Source organism: Mobula hypostoma, chromosome 3, assembly GCF_963921235.1.
Source record: "Mobula hypostoma chromosome 3, sMobHyp1.1, whole genome shotgun sequence".
Classification (NCBI taxonomy): Eukaryota; Metazoa; Chordata; class Chondrichthyes; order Myliobatiformes; family Myliobatidae; genus Mobula; species Mobula hypostoma.
The window spans coordinates 43,105,676-43,120,756 of record NC_086099.1 but is presented as its reverse complement, the minus strand read 5'-3'; the positions used below and the strand labels follow the sequence as shown (position 1 = coordinate 43,120,756).

The following is a 15,081-nucleotide window of genomic DNA, read 5'->3' as shown; positions in this document are numbered from 1 at the left end:
AGTTACTTTTTGAGTTAGTAATATTTACAAATCTGATCAATCTTCACGTCCAAAGGATCAGACCAAGCTTTGCCGAGAGCATTCTCCGCCATAACAATAACCTTGCAGTCTACAATATACATATTCGGGAAAATAAAGGAGCACGTATTCTTCCTTGGACTAACACAGGTACTATTTCCAGAATGTTCTCTGTAAAACAAATAAAAAAACAAGTACTACTAAAATAGTAAGAAAAAAAAATTATTTTTTGCCATTTACTATATACATGTTAACAAGAGGATTTCTTGAAGCTGATCTTATCGCATCTGTGCCAAACAGGTGCAATTAGTACAGTTCATATCAGAAGTACTGTACATCTGCACCATAGTGGCATGTCCATTTTCCAGTCTTCCTCGGCTTCATTATAACAAAGCTCCCAGATTCATAATTGAGTGTGGATAATAGAAGTTCAAGAAACAATTTGGACTTTATTCCCTGGAGCATAGGAGAATGAGAGGAGATTTGATAAAGGTATACAAAATTATCAGGGCTTTAGAAAGGGTAAATGCTAGCTGCCTTTTTCTACTGAGGTCAGGTGAGGTCATAGGTTAAGAATAAAAGGTGAAGTGTTTAAGGGGAATATGAGGGGGATCTGCTTCACTCAGAGGATGATGAGAGTGTGAAATAAGTTGCCAGTGGAAGTGGTGGATGTGGGTTTGATTTCAACATTGAAGGGAAATTTGGATAGGTACGTGGATGGGAGGGATATGGATTACTATGGTGCAGGTGTAGGTCAATGGGACCAGGCGGAATAATAGTAGGGCAAGGACAAGATGCACCAAAGGGTCTGTTTCTATGTTGTAGTGCTCTGTGACACTATGTAGTGCTCTATGATGCTATGTGGTGCTCTATGACACTATGTAGTGCTCTATGATGCTGTGTGGTGCTCTATCATACTATGTAGTGATCTATGACACTAGGTAGTGATCTATGACACTATGTGGTGATCTATGTTCTATGACACCCAAGTAGTGATCTATGTTCTATGACACTATGTAGTGATCTATATTCTATAACACTATGTAGTGATCTATATTCTATAACACTAAGTAGTGATCTATGACACTATGTGGTGATCTATGTTCTATGAAACTATGTAGTGCTCTATGTTCTATGACACCCAAGTAGTGATCTATGATCTATGACACTACGACTCTAGGTTAGGACTTTATTCCCTGGCACATAGGAAAATGAAAAGAGATGTGATAGAAGTATACAACATTATGAGGGGTATAGCTGTGGTTCATGCAAGAAAGGTTTTTCAGCTGAGGTTGGGTGAAACTTGATCTAGAAGTCTTAGATTAAGGATGAAAGGTGAAATTTTAAGGAGAACCTGGGAGGGGAGGGATGGTGGACTATGGAGGGCCATGGTCCAGGTGCTGGTTGATAGGACTAGACAGAACAATACAGCACAGAATAGATGGGCCAAAAGGTCTGTTTCTGTGCTGTTGTGCTCTATGAGTCTATGAGGTGGTATTCTTACATCAGCATATGATAATGCACCCAGTAACATTAGCCTGTTCAGACATGGCCCCAAATAATGTCCCAGCAAAGAATGAGAGATGTCCAATCACAAACAAGAGAAAATCTACAGATGCTGGACATGCAAGCAATACACAGAAAATGCTGAAGGGTCTCGGCCAGAACCATTGATTGTACTATTTACCCTGGATGCTGCCTGACCTGTTGAGTTCCTCCTGCATTTTGTGTGTGTTGAAGAGATATGTCCAGATCAGCAGACTTTATAGACACTTTCCCAATACCAATCACATGCCCAAAATGACAAACAAACATTATACTTTAAAGTAGCCAAATTATAATGCTTAAGTCCAATCAAAATTACATTTTTTGTGATATAGTAAGTGACCAAAAGGCAGATATCAAGTAAAATGTGTCACGTTTGTTACTTACATTATTCGAACTAATGTGAAATTAGTCTCTAGATATGTTTCATATCCTTGATCCCAGAAACAAGTAAAGTTTTTCTCCCAGTAGGAAACACAAGAAATATTTTTTGGCTTCTCAGGAGGCACTGAAAAAAAGTATTGCAACAGAAATGTCACACTAAACAAGCCACACATTGGGAAATGCAGATCTGACAGCTACACTGCACAAAATTTCTTATTAATTCAGGCATTAAATCTTTGCGATCCATTTCAGATGAATAACTGATATTCATGTTAGAAGGAAGAGCAACTTCTTAATAGTTTAGTGTATTAAAAATGGGATGTCTCAAAAGAGTCTGTTCAAAACACTAAAACATGTTTTGCTTATATTGTCATTATGAAAGTTAAGTCCAGTGAGTCTGTGGACAAGAGACTCTGCAGAGGCTGGAAATCCAGAGTAACACACACAAAATGCTGGGGGATCTCAGTAGGTCAGGCAGCATCTATAGAGGAAAATAAACAGTCAATGTTTTGGGTGAGGTCCTGATGAAGGGTCTCAGCTCGAAATGTCAACTATTTATTCCCCTCAGTAGATGCTGCCTGACCTGCTGAATTCCTCCAGCATTTCATGTGTGGCATACAGAGCTTACTGTATATTCTGGATGAATACTGAGATTCCTCACCTCATCACAATCGTCCTGACTTTGCACACATCATCCTGTGTGTTTAGGTCTCAGTACTGAACATGAGAAAATAAAAATCTGGATGAAGCCATTTTAATCTCTCTTAGCCATGCGACTTCTGGGATTCCCCTTTTTTGTAACAAGCTTTCGAGCAAGCATCAGTAGACATTACACCTACAGTGCACATTCAGTTTCTCCAAGGAATTGCTGTTTGTTTCTATTTGAAATGGAAAATAACTGGCATTCAGCATAAAACGTTTTGACCTAGCCTCCCAGAGATTGAAAGCCAATGAACTGCTGCTTAGTTTAACTGCCAAAAAAAATTCCAGGGCATTCATTCCAGATACTTTTTCTACATTTTAATAAGCTGAACCAGAACTCAATCTCTAATGCACAACATCTGTTTTACATCCAGATAAATGGAACTATGTCCACTGATAGACAAAAAGCTCTAATCACTGTTTGAATTGTTACTCATATTGCACATTCTCCCTTGACTGCAGAAAAAGATGGGATATTCTCCTCATAAAACAAGATTTGTTTATAGGAACAATGATTTTTTTTTTATTCATTCATTTATAGGATGTGGGCATTGCCAGCTGTGGTAAACCATATATATATGTTGTAACTGGGTTACCTGTCTGGACACGCCCCTCTTCTGACTGCCCCTGAGGCTCCTCCCACAGACCCCTGAATAAAGGCGACTGCGCCATTGCTCATCCTCTCAGTCCAGGGGCAGATACTCAGCATGCTGGAGGTCACATTTTACTGCTAATAAGAGCCTTTCAGTATTTACTCTACTTCCAGTCTTTTGGAGTTATTGATAGTGCATCACCAGCTAAGCCAGAATTTATTGCCCGTCCCTAGGTACCCTTGAGAAGGTGGCAATGAGCTGCCTTCATGAACTGCTGCAGCCCCTGAGGTGTAGGTACACCCACAGTGCTGTTAGGGAAGGAATTCCATGATTTCGACCCAGCGACAATGAATGAACAGTGATATGTTTCCAAGTTAGGATGATGAGTGACGTGGAGGGGGATTTCCAAGTGGTGGTGTTCCCAGGTATCTATTGTTCTCCTCCTTCTAGATGGTGGTGGTCGTGGGTCTGGAAGGTGCTGCCTTAGGAACTTTGTTGCGTTGTTGCAGTGCGTCTTGTAGATAGTACACACTGCTGCAACTGTTTATCGATGGTGGAGGGACTGGATACTTGTGGAAGGGGTACCAATCCAGTGGGCTGCCTTGTACTGGATGGTGTCAAACTTCTTGAGTGTTGATGGAGCTGCACTCATCCAGGCAAGTGGTGAGTATTCCATTACACTCCTGACCTGAGCCTTGCAGATGGTGGACAGGATTTGGGGAGTCAGGAGATGAGTTACAGGCTTCAGGGCAGCATTCCCAGCCTTTGACCTGCTCTGGTAGCCACAGTGTTTATATAGCTGGACCAGTTCAGTTTCCTGTCAATGGTAACCCCCAAGATGTTGATAGTAGGGGATTCAATGATGGTGATGCCACTGAATGTCAAAGGACAATGGTTAGAGCCTCTCTTGTTGGAGATGGTCATTGCCTGGCACTTGTGTGACTCAAATGTTATTTACCACTTGTCAGCCCAAGTCTGGATATTGTCCAAGTCCTGCTGCACTTGGGTATGAACTGCTTCACTATCTGAGGAGTCACAAATGGTGCAGAACATTGTGCAGTCATCTGCGATCATGCAGTGATGTGCTGAGTATTAGGTGATTGACCTCCAACCACCACAACCATCTCCCTTTGTGTCAGGTATGATTCCAACCAGCGGAGGGTTCTCCCCCTAATTCCCATTGACTCCACTTTAGCTTGGGCAACTTGATGCCATACTCGGTCAAATGCTGCCTTGATGTCGAGGGCTATCACTCTCACCCCACCTCTGGTATTTAGCTCTTTGGTCCATGTTTGGACCAAGGAGGTGATGAGGTCAGGAGCTGAGCGGCCTTGACGGAACCCAAACTGGGCATCCGTTAGCAGGTAATTGCCGAGTAGATGCTGCATGATAGCACTGTTGATGGCCCTTCTATTACTTTGCTGATGACTGAGAGTAGGCTGATAGGGTGGTAATTGGCTGGGTTGGACTTGTCCTGTTTCTTGTGTGCAGGACATACCTGGGCAATTTTCCACATTGCCAGGTAGATGCCAGTGTTGTATTGTGGCATGGCTAGTGGCATGGCAAGTTCTGGAGCACAAGTCTTCAGGATTATTGCCAGGGTCTTGTCTGGGCCCATAGGCTTTGCAGAATCCAGTGCTTTCAGCCATTTCTTGATATGACATGGGGCGAATCGGATTGGCTGCATACTGACATCCAGGATGCTGGGTACTTCTGGAGGAGGCCGAGCTGGATCATCTACTCGGCACTTCTGACTGAAGATTGGTGCAAATGCCTCGGTCTTATCTTTTGCACAGGTGTGCTGGGCCCCCCTGTCATTGAGGCTGGAGATATTTGTGGAGCCTCCTCCCCTAGTGAGTTGTCCACCAGGACTACAGAACTTAGATCTTATCCATTAGTGTGGGACAACTTAGCTTTGTCTATTACTTGCAGATTATGGTGTCTGGCATGCAAATAATCCTGTATTATGGTTTCACCGGGGTGACACCTCAGGTTGAGGTATGCTTGGCGTTGTGCTTGGCTTCATTGAACCAGGGTTGATCCCCTGGCCTGGTGGTAATGTTAGAGTGGGGGTGTGCCGGGCCATGAGGTTACAGATTATAGTTGAGTACAATTCTGCTGATGATGGCACACAGCACCTCATAGATGCCCAGTCTTGGGCTGTTAGATCAGTTCTAAGTCTATCCCATTTAGCCCAGTGGTAGTTTCTTCAATGTGGAGACGGGATTTAGTCCCCTCAAATACTGTGCCGTAGTCACTTCTATCAATGCTGTCGTGGTCAGATGCTTCTGTGGCAGGCAGTTTGGTGAGAACGAGGTCAGATGTGTTTTTCCCTCACCACCTGCTGTAGCCCCAGTCTAGTAGCTGTGTCCAGTAGGACCCCACCAGCTCAGCCTGTGGTGGTACTACCAAGCCACTCTTGGTGATGGACATTGAAGTGTCCCACCCAGAGTACATTCTGTTCTCCTGCCACCCTCAGTGCCTCCTCCAAGTGCTGCTTAACATGGAAAAGTACTGATTCATCAAGACAAAAAACACAAATTGGTTGTACTTGAACTGACTAGGCCGCACATCCTCCTCACTTCAATCCCTAGCCGAAAACTGGGGGCGTGGCAACTGAGTCGAACTTCTTTCTTCGTAGGTTTGTAGGATGTTGATATTCAGAGATGTTCTTGTACATAATTCACTGAAAGGCCTCATGCAGGGTTTTGACTCGAAATGTTGACAATTCATTTCCCCCCCACAAGTGCCAACAAATTGCCAACAAATTGTCTGTTGTTCCAGAATCCAGTATCTCCAGTCTCCAGAGTACTTCCACTTGTGTCTTTTGTTTGGAGTTCCAATGAAAGGTCAACAACTATTAGCTCAGTTTTCCTTGTTACATGTAACACTGTTGGCCTGTCGAGCAACAGCATTTTCTGTTGCTAATCCAGTTATTGTCCATTGTCTTGGTTTTGAACATGCCTACTCTTATTGTTCCTCTCCCGTTTCATAAGTTTAGCAAATTATAAAAGTAACTTATAAAAGTACTGAAACTTCAGAATTCCTATGTTTTCTACATAACACCATTTTGATAGTTAGAAGATCAGTAAATATTTTCACATTAATTTTCAGATATGTTAAATATGTTGCCCTTAGAACATTTTGCTCTGACCCATATCAAACTTCTTACAAAAAGACGACTTACATCCTGCTTCAATAGTAATACGATGAAGGATATTTGGTGCTCCTTTGATATTAATGTGACATGTCAAATAGCCTTTCACTGCATCAAAATACTTTAAGGTCACTTGTGAAACAGTCTCATTAAAATGATACTGTTCTTGTGGAATTTTGGTATCATTTAGTTTCCAGAATATATGACTTGCGTTTGCATCTAATGATTCGATACACTCCCGTCGCAATGCACAAGTCAGCGATAGAGATGATCGTAGTTTAATCACTTTTGAAGTCAAATCAACAACATGGCAAAGCAAGGGCAATCCACCTGTCCATTTAGAAAAAAAAAGTATCAAAGTCAAGCAAGTCTGTGCATTCACAAATCAATCACATTACTGAATTCAAATCTCTAAATAAGAAGTTGTAAGGCAAGTTAAATATATTGGAAAGGTCAAGCAGCATCTGTGGAGAAGGAAACATTTCAGACTGATAACTTTTCCTCAGAAGAGCTGTAATGAATTATCATCAAACTGAAATGTTAACTCGCTTTCTCTTTGCACAGATGTTGCCCTAACCTGAGGAATATGTGCAAGATTTTCTAGTAATAGTAGTTTTTTTTCTTCTCAAAATGTAAAGGATTTGTATTTGCTGCTGGTGCTTGGATTGGAGACAGAGTCTGTCTTCGGCTGATTTCGTGCCGTAGCTGAAATGCTACCAAAACCTCTATCACTACCTCTATGCTTTCTTGGCCAGCCTCATGAGCAAACCCGCATCCTACCTCACACCAAGCCACGATGGTGCAGGTTATTGTTCACATCTTCCTCTGCCTTTAAGATACTTCCAAGTCCCCCATGTTTCTATTTCTCTTCCTTCACATTAAGCAAATGTAAATCTATTCCTTTTTATGGATGTCGGATATTTACATATGCCAAATGTTATCTGATACACTGGCCTGAGCCACCTTATTATATTAAAGACACTAAATAAAAGTTTAGTTTTATGATGTTCATGATGCTGTGGCTTGAATTAGAGTTAGATACCACCCAATCTGCCAATAATATATTCAGGGTAGAATCTTTCACAAGAAGAGGTAAATGATCCTAAGCGCCAACAGGATAAGCTTCAGCTGACAAAAGGAACTCAAGCCAGACAATAAGGGAAAAGACTGTAAATTCCAGCATCTGCAGTCTCTTGTGTCTCTGTTTCAACTACATTTAGTGTCCATGGGAAGGTCATTTCAGCCAGGGTTGAACTTTCATGGTTGTTATTGAGTGAGATTCTTCTAGAAGGTAATCATTTGTGGACATCAGCCGGAAGTAAGAATGGCTTCATGTCTACCCATGAAGAATAGTTACTTAAATGGAACACCAAGGGGTATATTATAAATTAATGGACAGGCTTCTCTAATTTTTAATTCCTTTATCTTAATTATATTATCAACTTCTATTTAAGGGACATAATCATGTTGTATTCTGCTCCCAAATCATGATCAGACTTGCAGATTAAAATTCCTGTAATTTTGGCACTCCCTCCACTTGACACTTATCTTCACTTTTATTTTTGTTTCACTGCTCAAACCCTTTTGTCTTTGTTCGCACTTAATGTATAAACTCACTGCTGCTTTTTTAATCCTGTGTTTTTCTCTCTAATGCGGCATTCTTCCTTATTACTTGCTTTCTTATTCTTTTTCACTTCCTTTCTCACTTATTTTGTGTTTCATTTCCCTCTTAAACTCTACACAATATCTCAAGAAAGGAATCTTCTAAACTTATAATGTACCTTTCAGATCCTCAAGATGATTCAAACCACTTTCCAACAGTGGCCTAATCAAAGTTCAAAGTTCAATCTAGCTAAATTTGATGAACAGATAGATTGATGTTGAACAAGAGTGCTATTATCATAGATCTATTTAATAAAATGACTATAGCACAAAATGAGTCCATTTGCCATATTATTTCCATATCATTTCTTTACCAGAGCAACTCCTAGGATCCACTCTCTTGTTCTTTTTCCATGGTCTAAAATGCCTCCATATATTTATCCAGATCTGTTTCGAAGGCCACAACGGAACCACTATGTGTAACATATTCCAGAACCCAACCAGAGAATGTGTAAAAGGGCACTTCATCACAAATCGCAATTAATTCTCTTTCCATTAACTTTATACCTGTGACCTCTCGTCCTTGAATTACTACAGGAACAACTTCCCAATAACCAAATCTGTCCAGACCCCTCATAATTTTGTGCTTTGTCAAATCTCCCTTCAGTCTTCTCTTCTCAACACCCTCTTTCAAGCATTCTGCAATTGTTGTCCCTCATTACAGAAACCATTCAAACACTTACTCACCCTTCCAGTAATATTTTGACCAGAATTGAGCACAGTATTCCAACTGAGGCCAGACTAGTAGAGCTTCCCACAGTTATTTTCTGTGCCTCTACTGATAAAGTCAGGAATGTGTTTGCTTCATTAACCATGTTCTTAACCTTTCAATTATTTGCACACACAAACCCACAGATTTCTCTGCTCCTGAACCCAGTACCCTATTCTATTTTACCTTTCCTCATTCCTCCTATCAAAATGTATCACCTTACATTTCTCTACATTAACTTTCATCTAAAATGCATCTGCCAATTCCACCAGCATGCTTATATTAAGTTACTATCTATCCTCCCTAGTGCTCGCAATATTGGTAAATTTTGTGCCATTCTCAATATTAGAAAATGAGGCGTACACCTCCATGTCCTGGTCACAGATTAAAAGAGCAATGGCCACAATTGAAATCCATAGGCACTGTGTCTATTCATCTTCCTCCAGTTCAAAAATATAATCATTTACCATAACCTCCCATTATTTTAGCCAACCTCATATCCATGTTCCTTTTATTCATAACTTGCACTGGAGAGGGCCGGTAGCTTTAAATTCCTGGGTGTCACTATCTCAGAGTACCTGTCCTGGACCCATCATATAAATGTAACTGCAGAGAAAGCACAACAGCACCTCTACTTTCTTAGGAGTCTGTGGAGGTTCAGCATCAAACTTCTATAGATGTGTAGTGGAAAGTGCATTGACTGGTTGCATTGTGGCCTGGTGGGAGAATACCAATGTCTTTGAGTGGAAAATCCTGCAAAACGTAGTGGATTCAGCCCTGTACGTCACAGGTCAAGGCCTCCCAACCATTGAGCACGTCGACATGAAACACTGTCGTAGGAAAGCAGCATCCATCATCAAAGATCCTCACCACCCAGAACCCTGTTCTTTACTTGTTGCCCCCATCAAGTAGAAAGTACAATTGTCTCAGGACTCGCGCCACCAGATTCAAGAACAGTTACTACCCCTCAACCATCAGGCTTTTGAACAAAAGAGGATAACTACATTCATTTATTGAGATGTTCCCACAACCAGTGATCTCACTTTAAGGATTATCTTGTTATTTCATGCTTTCATCATTTATTGTTATTTATTTATATTTGCATTTTCACAGTTTATTATCTTCTAAGCTCTGCTTGTTCTTTCATTGATCCTGTTTATAGTTACTATTCTATAGATTTGCTGAGTATGCCTGCAGGAAAAAGAAATACCAGGATTGTATGTAGTGCCACATATGTACTCTGATAATAAATTTTACGTCGAACTTTAAAAAGATGACCATTTAAGTTGTAGTATACAATATGTAACATTGTTATGAACATCATTTTTGCTTTTAAAGCATCATATTACTGACTGTTTTCTGAGATTCAACAATACTTATAAAGTCCCATAGAGCCCTTGCCTAAGAGACACACACTTCTTCTGCCTACGGTGTATTTGTTGTTACATGCAGTAGGCAGACTTTATTAAATGTTAGGAATGTAGGAAAATTTTGTATAGGAAGATAAAACTTGGAGGAGTTGAGACAGAATTAGAAAGGATGAGACAAAAGCCCTACAGAGTTCTGGAAGACCAGGAAGTGTAAAATGCAAAAGTCCAACATCATGACAGAGGGGACGGCATGACAGAGATGCAATGAGGATATAAAGAAAGATAGATAGACATAGTCAAGCAACACAGACACACACACAGAAACACACACACACAATATATATATAAAGTGTAATAAATTAGATTGAACTCCAACCACACATTCAATCTTCATAATGCTTACCTGTAACCAAAAATGAACTTATTGAAAACATTACCCATACCCAAGCAGTGACTGTCTTTCCTGTAGAAACTGCAAAATTAAAAGATAAAAAATTGATCTTAATATTAAGATAATATATTCTGAACAATTACGCTTAATTTTAAAAGATATTCCTTATGCCACTTACTCAAAACAAATCTGAAAGTACTATATCTGAAACATTAACTTCCCTGGATGTTGGCTGGAGCACTCGATATTGCTAGCAATTTCTCATTTAGAGTAGTCATAACATTTATTATGTATAGTCCAATTGATTTAGAATTTTTCATCCATGGTCTTCTTTAGAACATGAAAGATGAAGAACCTTGTGAGAAATTGCAATGAGCAATGGACTGTCCATGTGAAACAAGACCAAGCACAACAAGTTCACTCTCTGTTGTCCTGGTAGTCAGATGACTCAACAATAATTCTGTTACTGATGAATCATGGCAAGCCATTTCTATCTACAACAGACCCAAACCTCCAGTTGTGGAAAGCACTCAAACGCACCATACTTACCATGCTTAAAGTCTCAGTTACTTATACACTGAGAGTGAAGATAAAACGTACTCAATTGTTTATGTGATAGGAAGATTTGTAAATTATTGTTAATAAATCTTGTTTAGAAGGTTATTGTTTTGTGCAATTTCACTGAAATTTTCTCAAGTCATCTGCAGTTACCATTTTAGAAGAATTATTCATGCCAAGACAATTACATTATTATTCAGTTTGATTTATACAGTATTTCAATCCATTTTTCCCACTGCTCATCATGACACTGACTCTCATTAAGGTACCATTTCAAACCTGCTGTTACATCAGGGCCACATGGCTGTCCTTCAGCTGTTCTGTGAATCTAGACAGTATGGTTTGGCTTATTTAGCATGGAAAACATCATGGTCCATTTGTCCCCCATGCAAATTTCATCATCATCATCAGGTGCCGTGCCCAGTTTGAGCTTTGACTGCCATGGCCCACACACTCCTGTTTTGGGTCAAGTGGATCAATTCATTGGTATTCATTTCCAGTTCTCTGGCTGCTGTCTCCATCATCATTTGTCTTTGTCTTCCTCTTGCTTTCTTCCCTTCAATCTTTCCCATAATTACCGTGCATTCTAATTCCTCTTTCCTAATGACATGTCCAATGAAGTTACTTTGCCTTTTCATGATCTCATACATTATTTCCCTTTTTGTGTTTGCTCTGTTCATGACATTCTCGTTAGATATTCGTTTCGTCCATGATATTCTTTGCATCCTCCTCAAAAACCACATCTCTGCTGCTTCAATTTGTTTCCTCATGTTACTAGATATTGTCCAACATTCTGAGCCATATAACATAACCGGATAAATGTAACATTTCAGTACTCTGAGGTGGGTTGTCATGCCTAGTTTAGTGTTGGTAGGTATACTCTTCGTTCTCGTAGAAGTGTCTTTTGCCATCCCTATTCTTCTTTTGATGTCCAAGTCGCACCTGCCATCTGATGTCACCCAACTTCCGAAGTAGCAAAAGTTCTGTACTTGTTTTATGCCTTCCCCATTTATTCTCAGCCTGCAGATAGGATTCTCCTTCTTTTTGGATATCACCATACATTCTGTCTTTTTGCAATTGATAGATAGACCCATTTTTGCACTTTCTTCAACAACTATATCAATTAAGTTTTGTAGTTCTTCCTCTGTACTTGCAATTAACACAGTGTCATCTGCATATCTGAAATTATTGATGTTTTCACCGCCAACTTTGATTCCCAAGATGTCTCTTATTTTTTGTAATATTGTTTCACTGTACACATTAAACAAATCAGGGGAGAAAGCACACCCTTGTCTAACGCCTCTCTTGATTTTTGTAAACTGACTCACTTCTCCATCTATTCTTACAGCGGCAGTTTGTTCCCAGTACAGATTTCTGATTAGGCGGAGGTCTTTCGAATCTAGGTCTAGAGTTTTCTGTAATATTTCAAATAACTTACTGTGCTTCACTTTATCAAATGCTTTTGTGTAGTTAATAAAACAAACAAACAAATCTTTTTGCCCTTGAATAGCTCATTCTGATAGTATCCTTAACATCAATATTGTGTTTCTTGTACCTTTGCTTTTCACAAAACCACATTGTTCTTTGCCTATTTCAGCTTGATTCTCACTTTAGCTCTTGTCATCAAAATTCTTAGAAGCATCTTTGTGATATGACTCATTAAACTTATGGTCCTATGTAATTCACATTCTTTTGCTCCAGGTTTCTTACGAAGAGTGATAAATACTGATTTTTTCATCTCTTCTGGTATTATTCCAGTCTCATAAATGTAATTGATTAAATCAGTATGTTTTCCAATTCCATAATCTTCAAGGGCAATAATTTGTTCTGTTACTGATTCATCAGGACCTGCTGCTTTTCCTTTCTTCATCTTATTTATTGCATTACGAACTTCAGATTTTAAAATACTTGGACCTTCAATGTTTTTCTTAATTTCATGCAAATTTAGAGTTTCCAAAAATGAGTAATTGGAAATCCAATTAATATTTTTTTCCATCTCTCTAGGTGTGGCTCCATCTGAAATCAGATAAATGGCCACAGTCTAAAATTAGCCATTGATCCCCATGGTATGTAAACTTGAGTTTTGGTACCTGCATAAGCTGATATATTGAGATTAATGAATATAATGAGTCTAATGCATATGGTGTGGTACCTCAGAATTCAAACTCACTAACACCGTCACAAGTGTGACTTTGCTTTCAGATTCTATTCATAGTTCACTTTGATGGGTTTCATTTTTAACATTTAAAACCTGGGTATATTAGCTTATTAAAAATTGTCGAGAGATGCATAAACTTTTCACTAACAGGCACTTCAATGAAACAGATTGATCAGTCGTCTCCATGTACATTTTGAAACCATGTATGAGGAAATGGTGCCATGCTTAAAAAACCGTGCTTAAGTAGTAGCATCACAGTAGCGTGGCAGTTAGTGTGACGCTATTGCAGCTTGGGGCATCAGAGTTTGGAGATCAATCCCAGCATCCTCTGTGAGGACTCTCTGTATGTCCTCCCTGTGGAATGTGTAGGTTTTGTCCAGGTCCTCCAGTTCCCCCCACAGTCCAAAGATGTTCCAGCTAGGTAAACTGGTCATTGTGAATTGTTTTGTGATTAGGTTTGAGTTAAATCAGGGTGTAGGGAGCTGCTGGGTGGTGTAGCACAATGAGCCAGAAGGGCCTATCGGTGCTGTACCTCTAAATGAAGTAACGTAATTAAATAAGAAGACACACACACACACACACACAGAACGCTGGGGAACTCAGAAGGCCAGCCAGCATCTATGGAAAAGAGTAAATAGATGACGTTTCATGCCAAGACCCTGTCTTGAAGAAGGGTTTTGGCCTGCAACCGTGATTGTTTATTCTTTTCCATATGCTGCCTGGCCTGCTGAGTTCCTTCAGCATTTTGTGTGTGTGGCTCTGGATTTCCAGCATCTGCAGATTTTCTTGCCTTAACAAGAACATAAGAATAATATCAGCACAGTTCCCTGTGGTATGGCCTGAAGATTCACAGGTTGACATGAAGTCCATTGTATGTATATGTTTATGTAAGACAGTACAGTGTTACTGGCACTGTTATAATAACAAAGCAGTGGTATAAATATGTGAAACAGCAGCAATAAAAGATGAAAAGTTACCAGTGCAGACTTGTTGGTTGGGAAGAGGGAAGGAGTGGTGTGGCTGTGTGTTCAGACGGGGGTGTACACACGTGCTGAGTGGCAACAGGGTGAGAAGTCCAACAGCGTGGGGGAGGAACCTGCTACTCAGCCTGATAGTTCCGGTTCTTATGCCACGGTACCCTCTGCCTGCAGCAGACAGTCAAAGAGATTGCGGGAAGGATGGTTTTACCTGTGAAAACAACTTTCCAGCCTCTATTTTACAATCTCTTTGACCCCCTACCATCAGGCAGGAGGTACCATAGTATTAGGACTATTCTTAGGATGGGAAACAGTGTCTTCCACCAGACCATGAGACAAGTAAACTCCCCGTCTCATCACGTATGAAGATCCAGTAGTGTTATACTGTTTACTTTCTAACTTGCGTCATAAATGCACCTTGTACTAAATGTCAGTCTTCTGGAATATATGTTATTATTTGCTAATTGATCTGTGGTAATGTGCAGTGTGTGAGTTGTATGTACTGTGTTGTGTGCCATGGTCTGGAGGAATGTTGCTTCATTTGGCGATATACATGTATACAGTTGAATGACAAGAAACTTGAATTTAACTTATTTATAATAAACTTATTATTATTATTATTGTTTTTCTCTTCTAGATTATGTATTGCATTGAACTGCTGCTGCTAAGTTAGCAAATTTCACGTCACGCGCCGGTGATAATAAACCTGATTTTGATTTGATTCTGCTGAATTCCAATGAATATCATCCCAGGTGACTCATTCTCTCCCCATAGGTTAACCGTAATCTCTGGAATTAGTCTGGTGAACCTTCTCTGAACTACCCACAAAGCCATTATGTCTTTCCTCAAGTAAGGAG

The 15,081-nt window shown here is 39.9% G+C and overlaps 1 protein-coding gene across 2 annotated transcripts in view; it reads right to left on the bottom strand.

The window, feature by feature from the left end:
* The window catches only part of LOC134343963 (interleukin-6 receptor subunit beta-like), a 104,360-nt gene that overhangs the window by 56,452 nt on the left and 32,827 nt on the right, over positions 1-15,081 (bottom strand). For both annotated transcript variants that reach the window (XM_063042941.1, XM_063042942.1), the window contains exons 3-6: positions 10,544-10,612; positions 6,430-6,729; positions 1,951-2,071; positions 29-189 (exon numbers count right to left, since the gene is read on the bottom strand). In XM_063042941.1, the coding sequence (XP_062899011.1) occupies positions 29-189; positions 1,951-2,071; positions 6,430-6,729; positions 10,544-10,612 (651 nt within the window). The remainder of the gene's footprint in view (positions 1-28; positions 190-1,950; positions 2,072-6,429; positions 6,730-10,543; positions 10,613-15,081) is intronic.